The 19,487-nt window shown below is 31.9% G+C and overlaps 2 protein-coding genes across 2 annotated transcripts; one reads left to right on the plus strand and one right to left on the minus strand.

Moving 5' to 3' along the window:
* Positions 1-8: 8 nt before the first annotated feature.
* Positions 9-870, minus strand: LOC100527849 (copper transporter family protein). Its single transcript, NM_001251477.3, has one exon. The coding sequence runs from the start codon at positions 758-760 to the stop codon at positions 320-322; it is 441 nt and encodes a 146-aa protein (NP_001238406.2). The 5' UTR covers positions 761-870; the 3' UTR covers positions 9-319.
* Positions 871-17,285: 16,415 nt separating this feature from the next.
* LOC100799676 (trypsin inhibitor A) lies at positions 17,286-18,182 on the plus strand. Its single transcript, XM_003551472.4, has one exon. It carries the CDS (start codon positions 17,314-17,316, stop codon positions 17,941-17,943), a length of 630 nt encoding a protein of 209 aa, XP_003551520.1. The 5' UTR covers positions 17,286-17,313; the 3' UTR covers positions 17,944-18,182.
* Positions 18,183-19,487: the final 1,305 nt, after the last annotated feature.

Raw genomic sequence — 19,487 nt, forward strand, 5'->3', positions numbered from 1 at the left:
CAGTGGAATACCACAAAAACTCAAAAGTGACTTAATTGAGAGAATTACATATACCAATATACACAATCTAGAAAAGTATCTTAACACACTGCAGTATATACTACATACATATCGAAGAAGAAGCTGAACAAACACAATCAGCACCAATCCACTGATAAATAATCTATAATAGACAAAAGAAACTTGAACAAAAACCATGCCACTTGATAAGCATATACTTTCCTCCGATCTTCTTTATAAGAAACAAATGACAGTATAAAATAGACTGTCATTTATTTCTTATAGAATGGATAGGAGGAAATATTACAAATCAAATACATCAAACATTGTTTAAGATTGAGGAAGACCCTTTGTCTTTCCTATTGGCGATGGAAAGTGCACGAAACTTGGCGACGAAGAATCCCAAGGTGTGACCAACCACAGCAGCAATGAAGATTCCGGCGTTAAAGGACATGACGGCAAGCATAACCATGTAAACGAAGCTGATACGAAATAAGTGGACACCAGCTTGAATAAGTCCTCCCACAAGGGGACTAGTCCCTGGCTTGAGGAGTGGTTGGTTAGATAACACTTCAACAGCCATGGCAAGGAAGAACACAAAAATTAGGGCTAAGATGTACATGCCAACATTGTTCTCAGGCCACCTAGGGAAAAGCACTATGGCATCTTTGCCCCAGTAGAAACTGTTGTGCATCATCATAGACATGTTGTTTCTGTCATTAGACATGGATGACATGTCTTGGCCTGGAGACATATACATATCTTAATTACTCACAAATCACAATGAGGGAAAGAGGGTGAGAGGTTGTAAGGGTTAATTTCTTGGTGGATTGACTTGCTTTTAATGTATAGAGGAACCAATGAAATTTGATGTGGTGATGACACCTGAGAGTTACACAAATGTTTTAGCTGTGTTTTTAGGTTCTCTCGCTGGCTACTATTTTGTTCATTTCTCATCGTCGTTTGTGAGGGGGGTCACATTAGTCCATTCAATTTGTTGAACTCTCTACATATACATATTGGAAACCAGTTAGACAAATAATTAAGAAAAGGAAGATTCTCATTTGTCACGATTAATATTTAACATATGTTGTGTCTCGGTTGTTTGTTTGTGTCTGTCACGAGAAAGTTTGATTTGTTTTATTGTTTTAAAAATAATATTAATTAGTATTTTATTATTAATTATATCTCTATGAAAAGAAGAGAAAGAAATAATAATGTATGAATATAGAAAAATGAATGAGAGATGAGGGATATATAAAAAAGTTATAATTAGATTTAATAATATAAATTTAAGAAGATTATTGTTTTTTCTAGCTTCGTAGTGTATTATAAGTAGCTTTAAACATAAATAAAAAATTAATAATAGAGAAACATATAAGTTGGCTAGTGAAATCTCGGTTATATCGTAGAGGAGGAAACCGTTGGAAGTCTCCTAGAAGAATGAGTCACAAAGTTGGGATCGTTTATGCTAACGGTGCTAAGAGTAAAATGAAATTATTTAATAATCACTTTTAATTTCAAATGAACATGGGTTGTAACGTCTTTGTCTACCTATTACTATTACGATATGCCCGTAGTCTAGTGTGGTATATACCAATTTACTCCTAAGTAATATAACCATTTTTTAAAATGTTGCTTTGCTAATACTTTATAATTTAACTTCTTGAAAATTTAATATTTTAGTGTTAGCTTATGGCTTGTTCATCACTGAAGACGACACTTTACGGTTAACACTATAGTTGCTTTAATATTATTGATTATAACGAGCTGCTTCCGGTATAATTAGCCAAAACTAATTAACACAACTGCTTTAAATGCCGTATACATAAAAAAAAAAAATTTGGTCGGTAAAGGGGTTAATCGTTTTATGACTAGCAATATTTTTATCTGATGAACTTGTCATGGCCGTAATACACATACATTAATAAATGGATTTGTCTAGTTGATTCTAAATAAAAATGTGATTAGACAATCCTGTATTTTATAACTAACAGAATTTAGATAATTATTTTATTTTGAATTCAATCATGCTATGACAATCACACTTAGTTTTATCTTTAATTTCACTTTCATATTATTTATGTGTAAAACTAAAACTTTATAATTGTTAATTAAAGTTAATAATTGAAATTCTACTAAAATACATAAACATATATGCAATAAAATTATAAAATATTACAATCTTAATAATTATTTTTTAATCCTTATATTTTTTATTCACCTCATAAAAAATAAATATGCTGTAATTTTAATTTTTATAATTTTTATCTATAACTTTTAATTAAAATTTATACTCTTTATCGATAATTTTTAATTAAAAATTAGAATGAAAATGTTGAAAAATATTTAAAGTAATATAATTAGAAGTTATAAAATAAATGAAATTTATTTACCTAAAGTTTGTTTTTTATAATAACAATTTACCTAAAGAAAACTAAAATATATATATATATATATATATATATATATATTATTAAGATTTTAATATTTTATAGTTTCATTATAATTTTAATTATTAAATTTTAGTTAACAAATATAAATTTTTAATTTTATAAATAAATGATATGAAAGAGAAATTAAAGATGATACACTAAATGTGATAGTTATAATATTAATGATAAAATTTTAAATAAGATAATTATTTAAGATAAAATTATTTAACCTCGTTTTCACTTGGGTCAAATAGACAAAGCCTTAATAAATAAATGCTCAATAAAATCATAGTCATACACACAATTCTTATAATATGGAATTTTGTGTCGTTGTGATTGCACGTAGCTAGGCACAATGTATACGAAAGAATTGCTTGTCGTTTACTTTAAATTTCAAACCAGATAAATAAATGCCTTTCAAAAAAAAAAAAAAAAGAACCAGATAAATAAACTGTTGATTAGGCACATAGCTCCAAATTTTTAACTCAGTCACTCGATACAGCATGATTGAGTCGATCCATGCAAATGCTTATCGTTAATGTTATTATTATTTTTTATATATATGAAGGAAACAAATGCTTATCATTATTAAGAGTTTAGAATGCGAATCTACTCTATATATATATATATATATATATATATATATATATATATATATTATAAAATTATGAGATAATGTCATGTGTCAATCTGATATTCATTCATTTTAATAAATATTAAGCAAGATTATTTTATTTTTAATTCAAACAAATATGATTAATAATTAAATACAATCAATTAACATTAGTATAATAGATTTATGTTAATAAATTAATTAATCAATAGATTGATGTTGATAAATGAATCATTAATAAGTTAATTATCAATTAGATATTAATATATAAATTAATTTGATCAATTTGTATTTTACAAATTGATATATATATATATATATATATATATATATATATATATATATATATATATATGTTGTATAATTTTTTTATACATGTCACTAGTTATATGAAAAATATATAAAAAAGAATTGTTAACACATTGTGATTTTTAGAAGAATTGATAATCATGTTAAATGAAAAATATATGGATATATATGAAAAGAATATCCAAAACTAATATATTGATGTTTTGTTAATAACCAATTGATTGATGCATTGAATATATTTAATTATAAAATTTATTATACTTTTTTTATTGTCAAAATTTATTATAATAAATTATATTTATTATCACTTTAATAATTTAAGCTAAATTCAATCAAATAGATTCTTTTTTATCATTACATTTATTCTACATGTCATTTCTGTCTCTTCTATTTTTCAGTTCTATTTAAATTTCAAAAAAAATTATCCATAGAAAATTTGATAGAAATATATAATCAACATTCATTCTAATTAAATAAATATGTATCTTAAACTTTCAATTCTCATAACTTTTAAAAAGATTTATTATAATAAATTAAAATTTAAATTGAGTAATATAATTATCAATTTAATATATAATATTTGATAATATTTTTTATTTATGTTCAACCATTTAATTACAAAATTTAGAAAGTATATTTTATCATTTAATTAAAAATATCATGAAAAATAAATACAGTAAATTATTTCATATTTAGTTAAAAATAATATGCATAATTAGGAATGACAAAGTAATCCATACCCATAAATATTTGCTCATTCACAGTAGATACTAAATGAGTGTCTTTAGTAAGTACCATTTAATTACAAAATTTATTTATGTTCAACCATTTAATTACAAAATTTAGAAAGTATATTATAGTATTTAATTAAAAATATGAAAAACAAATATAGTAAATTATTTCATATTTAGTTAAAAATAATATGCACAATTAGGAATGACAAAGAAATTCATACCCACATATAATAGATACAAAATGAGTATCTTTAGTAAGTATCCGTGAGTAGAGTCGTATATGTATATATTTTCACTATCTATTTATTAATGAACACGAGGGCGAATATCATGGTATTTATAGATACGGATATGTGTTACTTGTTTCTTTTAAAATACATAAATATTCTCAATTTTTTTTACCAAACTTAGATACGTACGTATTCTTTAAAAATATTTTTTATTTTTACATATGCTTTGGAACATAATTTTAGTTGGACCTATATTTTAGTGTAATTTTATTTGAGTTAATATGTTAAAGAGTAATTTATAGATGATTTTGTTTGGAGTTCACAAAATTATTTATTTATTTAAAATTATTCATGGGCATTTTTATTTGTGTAGATTGTAGAATATTTCAATAACTTTAGTTGTAACAATTCAAATTATTTTTTAAAGAAAATATTAAAATAAATAAAAATTACAATAAAAGTATTTGTTAAAATATTTTTAAACTATTTTTTATTTTAGGATATCTTGAGATATTAAAAAAATTCACAGCTATCCGCTTAACTTGTACTGTGCAAGTAACAAACAAGCACATGATAAATATTTATTTAACGAGACAGCTAAAGGAAAGTATTACTTGCGTCCATCCCGCCAATTCTCATCCCTATACACAATATCATATACAATTTTTTGAGAAAAGTAATTCAATAAGACATGTACACTTATAATGTAAAACTATTTGTTTATATATATATATATATATATATATATATATATATATATATATATATATATATGAATATTCGTAATTATTTTTTATATATATAGTAACATATATAAAATTAAAAACAAATAATTGATATATATATTATAAAAAATAATAAATTATGAACTCAACACACCGTGTAGGGCAGGAAATATTTTGCTAGTAAGCTATGACTTGGTTAAGTTGGTGACTTGCGGCTTAGGCAACATTAGGTTCAAACCACATTACGGGACTCACATTTGTCCATTTCTTGACTATATAACTGTCCAGCAATTTTTTTTATTGGTATTGAAAATGGGCGTAATCCATTGGGTTTGGAAAGGATAAGCTGGTCAAAATAAACAATAAAAAGTAGTTTCTATTAAATATGTCTACAAGATTCTTGTCAAAAACAAGTTTATGTTAAGAGTCGTTTTATTAAAAAAATTACAAATATAAGTGGGGAATGAGAAGATGAAAAAAGTCATGGGCCATCACTTGGTGTTGTTCTTACATGGGCCTTTCCTTAGTCTAACCATATTTGGGCCTTTGCTTCCTACACTCCACATTTGCTTCCTGCACCCTATAGAAACCCAAATGGAAAAGATACCATTTGTTATCTCTTTTACTCACTAGGCTCCACACTCTCAACCCTAACACACATCCCTTTGTGTGACGACCACTCCCAAGCACCTCCATTTCGTCATCTTTCATTCTTTGTGTGCACATCCCAACTTCTTTCTTTCTTTCTTTATGCGCACGACTAACACACATCTCTTTTCTTGTTTCTTTCTTTCCTTTTTTTTGGGACATGGTTATAATTTTGGATTGGAGAATCTAGAATAGACAAAAAAAATGAGCACTTATGCATTTCGGAATTATGCATGCACAATTCCAAAATAAGTACCCAAAAAATAACATATGTTGTATACTTGGAACTTACCTTGGTTAGTTATTGCAAAACAGAGCAACGAATAGTAACACATGGAGGGCAATTATGGTGACAAAGTCTTTTAGATGGATGGAAAGGAAGTAATTGTGGTGGCTAAGGCTTTTAGGTGAAGGTTCCATGGAGGAACATCCCAGGATATTTAAAAACAAGGAGGCATATCTAGCAAAAAATGGGGTACTGTAACATGCGAGGAAGAGAGAGAGAGAGATTGTCGCCAAAGTTGGTTAGGGAGAATGGACACGTGTCAGCTGATGCAGGAGGCAGGCAAAGCACGCAAATTAAGAGGCCGAATGTGCTATATAAGGAATTTGTTACGAAGAAGTGAAGGGAGCATGCAGAATAGAAACCTTCTCTCTGATACCTCTGTTCTTCCTCTGATTTCCTTGTTGTGTCTCTATCCCTCTGGTTCTAGTTCTCTTCTTAGTCTGCATGACGTTATTGCCATTTCATTTTAGAAGTGTATCATAATATTCGATAGCTTCTATTAATACAAAAAGCCTAGTATCTTTCACTACTGTTGCATTGGTGCTTTCATTTGTAGAAGCAAAGCTTCAAAGATTATTTTGATGATGCCAAAGATTATTAAAGATCCATTCAAACAAGATTAAAGAATCAAGAAGATTCAAGAGAAGACTCAAGATATGCAAGAGCCTCAAGAAAAGTATCAAGGTAAGTTAAAAAGAATTTTTCAAAGAAAAGATTGAACAACACAAAATTGTCCAAGAGAATTTTTCAAGAAATATCTTTTACTAGAGTTTTTACTCGCTGGTAATCGATTACCATAAGGTAGTAATCGATTACCCGAAACCCAAAATATTTTATAACTAATTTACAAAGTAGTAATCGATTACCATGGGCATGTAATCGATTACCATTGTCTTGTAACATTAAAAAATATTTTCAAAATAGTGTAATCGATTACACAATATTTGTAATCGATTACCAGTGGTTTTTGAACGTTGGATTTCAAACCTCAACATGAAAAGTCACAACTTTTGATAAAATAAACTGTGTAATCGATTACACCGTTATGATAATCGATTACCAGTGACTGATTTTGAAGAAATTGTCAAGAGTCACAACTTTTAACATGATTTCTTCAAGAGCCATCAAATGGCTATAAATATGTGACCATGACACGAATTTCAAAATGATTATTCTCAACATCTTTTTAAAATTTTTTGTTCAACACTTGCTTTTTCAAGAAAAGTTCATTGGACAAAAACTTGTGCTATTCTATTTTCTTCCTCTTCTCCATTCTTACAAAAAGCTTTTCAAGAGATCGACTCTTGGTTGTAAAAGTATTCAAGAGACGGTCTACTTGGTTGAAACACTGAACACAAGGGACCAACATTCCTTGGGTTCATTGCAAGAAGCGGGATTTGCTTCTTGGTTGATCACTAGAGACAAAAGACCAACGTCTTTTGGGTTCATTGCAAGAAGTGAGTATAACTTCTTGGTTGTTATCACTGGACACAAGGGACTAACGTCCTTTGGGATTCATTGCAAGAAGTAGGAATAACTTCTTGGTTGTAATCACTGGACACAAGGTACCAACATCCTTTGGGGTCCATTGCTTGTAAAGAATTTTACAAGGAGTGGAAACTCTCAAGTGGGATTTACTTGAGGACTGGATGTAGGCACGGGTTGTGGCTAAACCAGTATAAATCCGATTTTGCATTCTCTCTTTCCTTAATCTCTTTTACTTTCTGTTGTGTTTATATTTCTTTAAAGTTACTTCTCCTTATTTATTATTCAAGTAACTTATAATTAAAGAAATAATTGAATCTAGGGAATATCTAAGAAAACGATATTTTCAATTAGGAATAGTCAATGAAATCTTAATTCAAATCTCCCTTCTTAAAATTTCTGAGGTCACTTGTCTAACATCATTGTCATCAATGGCTAAGCACAACGACCGCACACGGTTACAACATCTCCAGTCTCAAGTTTCAGCTATTCAAACATGGATGGAGGATCAACGTACTCGTGATAAAAAATTACAGGACCGCTTCGATGAACTTCAAGCTTCAAACCAAGCTCGGATGGATCTCACGCAACGATCTATCGATTTGTTGATTCAAAGTCAATCTCATACCATTGGTGGTTCGAAATCAAATCGTGGCACTCCAGGTTCGTCTAACGGCGTTTCGGTTACTTCGATTGCGACAGTTTCTGCAGTTCGAGACATTTCTTTGGGTTTTCCGCATTTTGATGGCAATACACCAGTCTTGGAGTGGATCTTCAAAGAAGAGAAGTTCTTCAATTATCATAGCACTCCAGATCTGGATCGAGTTGATATTGCTTCTATTCATTTTCAGAAGGATGTGATTCCCTGGTTTAAGATGTTGTAGCGGATGCAAGTTGTGAGCACCTGGGCTGAGTTAACACGTGCTCTGGAAACACAATTTGGTCCTTCACTGTTCAATTGTCCCATGGCAGAATTATTCAAACTTCAACAATTTGGTACAATTGCTAATTATTATTTGAAGTTTATGGCATTAGCTAATAGATATGAAGGTTTGACTCCTGAGGCTTTGCGTAATTGTTTTATTAGTGGATTGAACAAAGACATTCGTAGTGATGTTGTTGCTCAAGCTCCTAATGATTTTGTTGCGTGCTGTTTCTTTAGCTAAATTGTATGAGGAGAAGTATGTTACAATGTCTGTTACTCATTCTACACAATTTTCACCTAGATATTCCACCTTGTCTTCTTCAAATCATCATAATAATGTACAAAAAAAATCAACCTAGAAACAATTTACCTCCTTTACTTCCCACACCCAATGTGCCTCCTGTTTGAAACACTTCTGTTAAGAAAATTAGTCCTGCTGAAATGCAATTCTGAAGAGAGAAAGACCTTTGTTATTTTTGCAATGAGAAGTTTTCATTCACTCATAAGTGTCCTAATAGACAAATTTTATTGCTACAAACTGAGAGTGATGATGTTGAGCTTGAAGGTCATGATAGTAAAGACATAATTGATAATGTGGATGGTAATGCAGAGGTGATTCTTGAAGATCATCACTTATCACTGAATGCATTGAAGGGTGGTAGGGGTGTAGGCACAATCATGTTTACGACCTATATTGATAAGCTTCCAGTTAAGGTTTTGGTGGATGGAGGCAGTTCGGACAATTTTTTACAGCCAAAAGTTGCTAAAGTCCTTAAGCTACCTGTGGAACCAACACCTTCTTTTAAGGTCATGGTGGGGAATGGAAATTACATGGCTGCTGAAGGCGTGGTCAGCAAGTTGACTATCAAGGCCAAAAATGCCAGGTTCCAATTACCTGTGTTTTTATTACCCATATCAGGAGCTGATCTCATCTTGGGATCTAGTTGGTTGAAAACTATTGGTCCTCATATTGCAAACTATGATAAGTTGCAATTGAAGTTTATGTATGATGGTAAGTTCACCACTTTAGAAGGAGAAACTGATATGATTCCTACCAGGCTCAATTACATCACATTAGGAGAATGTTGAATACATATGCTATTGTTGAGATATTCACCATGCAGTTAATTGAGCCTAATTCAATGCAAATTCCCATAGTGGAATTGCCCAATGATATGGAACTTGAATTGGCATTGCTTCTCCATTCTTATAGTTGTAGAAGCAAAGATATCATGATGTTTTGATGATGCCAAAGAAACGCGCTTCTCAAGTTTGATCCAAAACAAGACTCCAAGAAATCCAAGATAAATGATGAAGTTAGTCTCTAGAGTCTTAGAAAGAAGTTTCCAAATTGATGATGCATAAGTTATGGCCAAAGGTTTTTCTCAAAAGTTTTTAAAAGATATATTTACTCTCTGGTAATCGATTACCAGTGAGAAATTTTCTAAAATAACTCCCAACAGTCACATATTTTCAAATGATTTTGAATGACCATCAAAGGCCTATATATAGGTGACTTGGGACACGAATTTTCCAAGAGAGTTTTTCTGAACTGAAATGTCTTATCCTCTCAAAAAGATTCCTTGGTCAAACACTTGCATATTCAATAAGGAATCTTGATTGATCTTCAATTGTAATATTCTTCTCTTAAAGAGAGAAACTTCTTATTCTTCTTATTCAAAGGAAATTGTTTAAGAGATCGAGGCTCTCTTAAGTTGTAAGGATTCCTGAACACAAGGGAAGGGTTGTCCCTGTGTGGTTCAGACTTTGTAAAAGGAGTTTTATAAAGAGAGTGGAAAATCTCAAGTGGGTTGCTTGAGGACTGGACGTAGGCACGGGAAGTGGCCAAACCGGTATAAATCGAGGTTGCATTTCTCTCTTCCCTTATCTCATTTATTTTATTGCAATCAATTTTGTCTTGCATGTTTAAAAAACATTATTAAATTGGTTGTTGCTTCTTCTTCTGCATTTTAAGCCTATCCTGCTAAAGTTATTAAGGCCACTTGTCCAACAATAGTGTTGTGTTTGGAACTCCTACTTCATTACCCCCTCCAAGGTTTCATGATCATTATATTCCATTTGTTGAAGGCTCTCAACTTGTTAAGGTCAAACCTTACAGGTATCCTCACAGTCAAAAGGAGGAAATTGAAAAGTTAGTGAATGGTATGCTAGAAGAAGGAATTATTCATCCAAGTAAAAACCCATTCTCATTTCCAATAATCTTGGTCAAGAAGAAAGATGGATCATGGAGAGTATGCACGGATTATGGAGCACTAAATTCCATCACTATCAAAGACACATTTCCAATTCCAACTGTTGATGAATTGATTGATGAATTATATGAAGCGGTTTTTTTTTCTAAGTTAGATTTCAAATCTGGCTATCACCAAATTCTTTTTAATCCTGAAGATAGATACAAGACTGCTTTTAGAACACACCATGGGCACTTTGAGTGGTTGGTTATGCCTTTTGGCTTGACCAATGCACCGATAACTTTTCAAAGTTTGATGAGTGATATTTTCAAAGGAGCATTGAGGAGATTTGTTTTGGTTTTTTTTTTTTATGACATCCTTATACTCAGTTCTAACTGGAAGGATCATTTGTCTCATTTGGAAGTGGTGCTAAATACCTTGAAGCAACACCATTTATTTGCTAGATTCTCAAAATGTGCATTTGGAGTTAGAGAAATTGATTATTTAGGTCACACTCTTTTAGGAGTTGGTGTAGCTATGGAAACAACAAAACTGCAAGCGGTGTTGAATTGGCCATTACCTACATCTCTCAAGTAGTTGAGAGGATTTTTAGGCTTGACAGGTTATTACAGGAGGTTTGTGAAAGGTTATGCTACAATAGCAACACCTTTAACTGATCTTTTAAAGAAGGATTCATTTAAGTGGTCTGCATGCACCACTAATGCAGTTAATCAATTGAAGGAGGCTATGACTTCAGCTCCAGTCTTAGCAATTCCGAATTTCAAAGAACCCTTTATGTTAGATACTGATGCCTCAGGAATTGGAATTAGGGCAGTTTTGAGTCAAGTTGAGCACCCAATAGCATATTTTTCAAAAAAATTGTCATCTAGAATGCAAAAACAATCTGCCTACATTAGAGAATTTTATGCTATTACTCAAGCATTGGCTAAGTTTTGGCATTATTTGTTGGACCATAAATTCATTATCATAACTGATTAGAAGAGTTTAAAGGAGTTGTTAGAACAACGATTGCAAACTCCGAAGCAACAACAGTGGCTTCCCAAATTTTTGGGATATGACTTTTTTATTCAATATAAGCCGGGTAGAGAGAATATACCTGCTGATGCCTTATCAAGAAGTTTATTGATGGCTTGGTCTGAGGCAGTAGGGGTATGGATGAATTAGGTAGTTGAATTGTTACAAGAGGATGATAATTTGGCTGCAATATATAAGCAATGCAGGGAAGGTACTATGAAAGGCACTGAGTATATAGTGAAGGATGGGTTGTTATTTTGGAAGGGCAGAATGATGATTCCTGAGAATCAAGCATTAAAACAGCAGATTATGCAGGAGTTTCATGCTTCAAAGATTGGTGGTCATGAGGGAGTCACCAAGTCAGTATCTAGGATATGTAAGCAGTTTTATTGGCCAAAAATGCAGCAAGACATAAGGGATTTTGTGAGAGAATGCACTATTTGCCAACGAACTAAAGTAGAACAAGCGTTGCCAGCAGGATTATTACACCCACTGCTTATTCCCTAGAGAATTTGGGAGGATATTGCTATGGATTTCATCACTAATTTGCCATTTTCACATGGTTACTCTACTATCTTAGTTGTGGTGGAAAAACTTTCAAAATTTGCTCATTTCATAGCACTTAAAGCTACTTTTAATAGTAAGATTGTGGAAGATGCTTTTATTGCTAATATTGTTAAAATGCATGGGTTTCCTAAGACAATTTTCTCTGATAGAGATCGTGTTTTCATCAGTTCATTTTGGCAGCAGTTGTTCAAAGTACAAGGCACAACTTTGGCCATGAGTTCTGCTTATCACCCTCAATCGGATGACCAAACTAAGGTGTTGAGTAAGACACTGGAAATGTATTTGAGATGCTTTGTGTTTGATTATCCTAAAGCATGGTTTGATATGCTTCCTTGGGCTCAATTAGGGTACAATACTTCATTCCATCATAGCATTGGTATGCCTCCTTTCAAGGCTGTCTTTGGTCGGGATCCACCATCAGTTGTTCCTTATGAGTGCAATTCAAAGGATCCAACCTCTATACAAGAATCATTGACTGCTAGGGATACCTTGTTGCATTAGTTGAAACTCAATCTGCTAAGAGCTCAAAATTACATGAAGCAGAATGCCGATAAGAAGAGAATGGATTATAAGTTAGAAATTGGAGAATTGGCTTTAGTAAAGTTGCAACCATTAGACAACATTCAGTGGCTTTGAGGAAAAATCAAAAACTTGGTATGAAGTACTTTGGCCCATTTGAAGTGATTGAGCGAATTGGAGCAGTGGCATACAAGTTAAAGTTGACTGAAACAACTTGTATACATCCGGTGCTTCATATTTCGGTGTTGAAAAAGTTTGTTGGTAGTTCAAAGCAACCTTACTTACCATTACCACTTACAATGAGTGCTAATGGTCCAATAGTACAACCCATAGCAGTGATGAATTCAAGGGTTATACTTAGAGGTTCAACACAAGTGAAGTAGGTGTTGATTCAATGGGAGCTTGCAAGTCTAGAGGAAGCCACATGGGAAGATGTTACTTGGGTGGGGACAACTTATCCTCAGTTCAACTTTGAGGACAAGGTTGTTCTTAAATGGAAGGGTAATGTAACATGCGAGGGAGAGATAAAGAGATTGGCGCCAAAGCTGGTTAGGGAGAATGGACATGTGTCAGCTGATGCAAGAGGCAGGCAAAGCATGCGAATTAAGAGGCCGAATGTGCTATATAAGGAATTTGTTACGAAGAAGTGAAAGGAGCATGAAGAATAGAAATCTTCTCTCTGATACCTCTGTTCTTCCTCTAATTTCCTTGTTGCGTCTCTATCCCTCTGGTTCTAGTTCTCTTCTTAGTCTGCGTGACGTTACTGCCATTTCATTTCAGAAGTGTATCATAATATTTAGTAGCTTCTATTAATACAAAAAGCCTAGTATATTTCACTACTGTTGCAGGTACAATTGCTCCAAACTAGTTATTTAGTTACATGGCCCAAATCAACCCGAATGATTCTGTGTCTTAGTTTATTCATGTATTAATACCTTTGGCATTGCTATTGGCATCACCAACATGGGTGACTTTTTTATTTTCCAAAAATACCCTTCTCCATGGAAGTATGATTTCATTGTACATTTTACAACAAAAGCATACTTCAGTTGCAATGTTAGGGGGTGTGGAAATAAGCAATGCAATAGTAGTACAAATTCATTGTGCATGTCCAACAAAATCATACTTTTGTTGTGTTGTTTGGGGTGACAAAATTTTTTACTACTGAATTGTATTTTCGACGTTGAAATAAAGGATGTAAAAAAGTAACATAAACAAGATTTTGTTTTATTTAATATACATGGAAACCTATTTTGTTACATATTTTTTACACTCTTATATTACAACAACAAAAAGCTGATTCCGTATATATTCAAATTGGAGTTACATTTTTGTTGAAACCATTGTTCAGCCATACACATGAAAATGTTGATACATGCAAACAACATGCCAAACATAGCCTCATCATAAGCAAGAGAAACTTCCTTATCATAAGACAAACAACAGAGAAAGTACCTAAATCTAATGATGGTGGTGAAGATTTGGGTTGATCGATCTTGGTTGATGCAAATCAAAGGTGTTTGGACATAGTGGTGGTGAGGGTGAACAATGGCCCAAACGAAAGTGCATAGGTGGTGTTGCGACGACGTAGTGGTGTCTAGGCCAATAGGTTGCACACATGCGGATCTAGAGTTAGGAGCGATGTGAGACGCATTGGGACTATGTTGGCTCTATGTGCTGTCAACACTGGGTCGCTGATTCAGATCTGGACTGAGATGGTGTGGTGGTGATGGGTTGAATGGTTGCTCAGAGGGGGTCGCAAGTGGATTTGTGCGATGTGGGTGTGCACAACAATGTTGAAGGACAAGGGTGGGGTGGCAGAATGAGAAGTTTGAGAGGGTGTAGGATTTGGTGAGTAGACACGAAAGAGAATTTTCACAACTCTTGGTGGTGCTAATAGTAACTTCCTAATTCCTTTGTTTTTCAAAATTGATTGAATGATGATTTAAGAAAACTCAATTAATTGAATCAAATGATTTTTCTTCTTCTTAAAAAGTGATCCAATTCTCCAATACTCCATCCTTCCAATTGAGAGTTTCATGATTTTGGAAAATGGTTATTGTAATTTTTTTAAAGTTAAGCATATAGATAGTTCATTTAGGGTGGATAAAACTTTATATTTTTTTTTATAGTTCAATACATTTAATTTAATTTTATTATATTTTTATCATTAAATATCTCTTAAAGGTTTTTTCTTTTGTAGTAAATGTCTCTTAAAGTTTAAGTTAAAGTAAAATTGATATATATACAGTTTTTTTAGGATATATACACAGTTAAAACTGTGATTAATAAGTTTTTTTTATAGCATAGTTAAATTAAGTTTAAAACTATAGTTAAATTAAGAAAAAAATATAAAGGTCACGGAAGTTTAGATATACAAAAGAGAGTTTGGTGATATAATTTTATTTTGTAAAAGGTAAATTAAGAAAGTGTGAAATGACAATGGAATAGAGTGTAATTTACAATAATATATATTATGATTTTTGTTAATCTCTTTAGAACATTCATATATTAGACTGAAAATGAGTTGTAATGAAAAAAAGACTCAATTAAAAAAAATTTACTTCCAAGTAGAATTGAGATTAGATTTTTTAAGTAAAATTTTCGATTAAGTCTTATAGATTTAAAAAATGTAGTTGGAGATAGTTTTCATTAAAGTTTAATTAGTTATATGCAAATTAAAGTTGATGGATATTAAGTACCTATAATGAAAAAATATGCATAGTTTAAAATTAAAATATATTTAATATTTTGAAGTAATGAGAAAATTTAATAAAAAATTTATAATAAATACATTATATATGTAATTTTTATATATAACTATTGAAATTAAAACCTATTGACTCTCGTGGGATCTCGAGATATTTCATAAGTTTCAGTTAGTTGGACTAACTATTAATCCTTAATTGAAAATTTAGTCACATTTAAAATTCATCACTCTATCTCAAAGATTTATGTGAGAATTGAACTAAATTTTTTTTTCTTACAAATTTCAAGTGTTAGTAATTAAGCTACACTGATTTGAATGTTTTATATGTACTTTAAGATTTAAGATTATACGTTACTAAAGTCTTATTATAAAATAACTATTTAATTTCTTAGTTTTGCTTTACGTTTAAGAGTAATTATGTTTTAGTCTTTTTGAATAAAGATTTTTCATCATGATTTAACAAGTTGTAATATTAAATTACAAGTCTGTTAATTTCTCATTACGTTTCAACAGAAAGCTTTACTTATAAGTAATTATGTTATCACGTAAAAAAAAAAATGTTACCAGCATTAAAATCCTAAAAGATAAATATCCTAAATAATAAAGTTAAAAATAAATTAAAACGTGCATTGTTGCATTTTTCAAGTATATTCTATTTTTGTTATTCATAAACAATGTAAATGTTTCTACAATATTTTTTTATTAATTTTCTTATTTTTTTGGTATGAAGTATATTGAATATTTTTTTTATAATTTTTCAAGACATTATTAATTAAATATATTTTCTTTTGTATAATATTTTCTATATAAAATAATAAAAAATGTAAGAAAATGCATAATTACTCTTTTTGTTAGAACTTGTTATATGCTTAATGACTGAATTCAATTCCTTGTTCATAACCAGAGTGAAAAACAAGAAATTAATTGTTATTTCATCAAAAGGAAAACAAAACCCACCATGACGTACCTCTACGGCTCTACACGATACCCATCCAAGTTAATTGTTAATAAACCAACGCCTTCGTCTCCATCTCTAACAAGGTTACTGACAAATCTGACCTGACAAGAGGTTATTGGTGTGACAATTAGTACAAATCCCTTTATCAACATTGTTATTTCTATATCATTTAAGAAAAAAAGAGAAAATAATTTATATATTCACTTCCAATGTGTAATTTTTTAATATTATCATCTAATTATAAATCATGATGTTTGTATGATAAATTTATTGACTTTTATAATCATTATAAATATAATAAAAATTATTCTAACTAATAGTTATTTTTTCATTTATAATTTAAATATTTTGTTAAAAAAATATTCCATATTTTTCCTTTTTAATTAAATCTGACGAGGATACTTGCTTTCTGCAAGAAACAAATATTTTTCCTCTTTTTATTTCATTTTAAGTAAATTATTTAAATAATAATTAATCTCACTTTATTTTATTTGATCACATTCCCCCCCTAAATGGATACTCTTTTTGACACAATCTTTTGCATGAGATACTATCAAATAGTAAATAAAAACACCATTTTTTTTTCCCTTTCTACCACAATCTAATTCCGATTAGGGTACGTAACGGTAAATTTTTTAGAAAAAATAAAATAAAAAATATTAAATAAACTATTTTCATAAGTTAAACTTTATTTTTATATAAATAATTTATTTTTTAAAAAATAAACTAATTTAAATGAAGAAGCTTCTACGAAACTAACTTATACCTAAATTAATTTAACTTATATAAAAAACTATTCAATTATTTTATAAATATTTTACATCATTAATACATATTCTATTCTATATTAATTTTTCATTAGCCATCATCACATCTACATGTATAAATAGACCCTCCTTGGTCACTCCAATACATTGTCTTGAAGTCCAACAAGCCAAAATAATGAAGAGTTCAATTCCTACTACAACTACTTCCACCTTGCTCACTCTCTTCCTTCTCTCTGCCTTCACCTCACACCTCCCTTCAGCCGGAGCCGATGCCGTCACCGACAGAGACGGCGCCGCCATTCGAAACGGCGGCACATACCACATCCTACCCCTCTTCGGGGTAAAGAACGGCGGACTAGAACTCGCCGCCACCAGAAACGAAACCTGTCCACTCACCGTGGTGCAATCTCGCACTGCTCAGATTTTCAGGGGCCTCCCAGTAAGAATCTCATCCCCTTATCGAATCGCTTACATCTCCGAAGGCCTTATTCTGAACCTCGCCTTCGCTTCTTCGCCGTCGTGTGCCCCCACTCCTCCGAACTGGACCGTTGTTAAAGGTCTACCAGAAGGGCAAGGTGTGAAACTACTCGGGTACGGGAGGAGCACGGTGAGTGGCTGGTTTAAGATCGAGAAATCTTCCCTTGAATACTTGTACAAGCTTGTCTTCTGCGCACGTGCCAGCAAAGCGTGTGGGGAAATTGGGATCAGTGTTGATGATGAGGGAATCAACCGTTTGGTTCTGACTGAGGAGGAGGGTGATGGTATCATTGTTGAGTTTATGAAAGCTAGTTCAGTTTCTGCTTGAAAAACGAAACATGTGAAAGAATCGTGTACTTTCTCCTAGTGTGAACGAGAGAGAGTATGTATGATAAATAAATTATTCTAAACTAACGACTATGAACTATGACAGCCCATATAAACAAGAGATAATACTAAGGGTTAAAGAATAATCTGGTGAATTCTTCTCGTCGGAAACTGGTTTTATATATTATAATTAACGTTGCATAAAGGGATGGATCCATGAATACCAAATACTTTCAAACTTTGTAATCATAGCGTGTGTAATTTAGTCTAATAGATAGATTAATATTAACGACACTACTAGAAAATTAATTTTCTACGACACTGAATCTAAGACGGTTCTACAGAACCGCCTTAGAATGCCACGCGGTGGCATTTTTGTAATTAACAGAATAATTTTATTTTTTTTACGTCACAGAATCTAAGGCGGTTCCTTACGACCGTCTTAGAATGCCACCTAGTGGCAATTTTGTAATAACGTGGAACGACGTTTTATCGATGTTCACATAAAACACAAAACCTAGCTACTGAAACGCGTTCGTGCTCGAAAAGCTTCAATCTTGCCTCTCAGCCTGTGTCTCGCATCTCCTCGTCCGTCGTGCGTGTCTATTGCGCGTGCTACCAGCAGTCATCCCTTGCCTGAGTTCGCGCGCTTCCAGCAGTCATCCCTATCTAGTTCGACGTGGTGTGGCTGGGTTTTTTGGTGGGCTGAGTTCGCGCGGTAGCAGGAGTCATCCCTTGCCTCCTACAGTCCCTTGTTCGCCCACAGGTAACGAAATGTGTTTACAATCGCTTGTTCGCCCAAACAATTTTTAGTGTTTGGGTTGAATGTTAGGGCTGGGGTTTAGGCATATTCAAAATTTCTTATGAGTTTGTTTGTTTTGGACTGTAACAACCTTTATCGTTCAATTTTTTTTCTTTTTGTAAAGGCATCTGTTGACCATGTGCCACTAACAAAAGAAAATTAGATTTGGATTTCGATTTGTAGGCTCAACATGGAAGCACAAGTTTGATAACACCATGGGTGTACTTCACTTCAGTTTCAAACAAAGTTGGTGGCTGCAGCACTAATAATATTCTCTCTCGTTGCACTAGAAGCTCCTGCAATACTTCGTTCCTAAGGTACACTTGGGTTGTCAAAAATTTCTTTTCTTTGGCTTCTCAAAAGAAGAGTTAATTATTAGTTGATATAATTGGGGTTTCATGTTTATACTTTATATATAATAATTGGAGTTAATTAAATTGAACACAGGCACAATCAAATGAACTTTATTTGTAAACAGAATAGATGAATTCTTCTGTGTCTTAGAAACATTAATAGAAAAGAATATGGTACCTTGATAGAAATGTTTCCCTTGTGCTTATTCAGAATGTCTAAGAGAACCCTGGTCCAATATCCTCTGTAGCTTAGCAGTCCAAGGTCTGAAAGGGGTCTTTCAGGTGTGCCAAGTTTGCCCTCCTTTTTTTCCAGTTCATATGCTGTTCAATTTTTGAAATTTAAATGAACTTCACTCACACTTTATCACATATAACAAGCAAATACAAAGA

Source organism: Glycine max, chromosome 18 (genome assembly GCF_000004515.6).
Source record: "Glycine max cultivar Williams 82 chromosome 18, Glycine_max_v4.0, whole genome shotgun sequence".
Classification (NCBI taxonomy): Eukaryota; Viridiplantae; Streptophyta; class Magnoliopsida; order Fabales; family Fabaceae; genus Glycine; species Glycine max.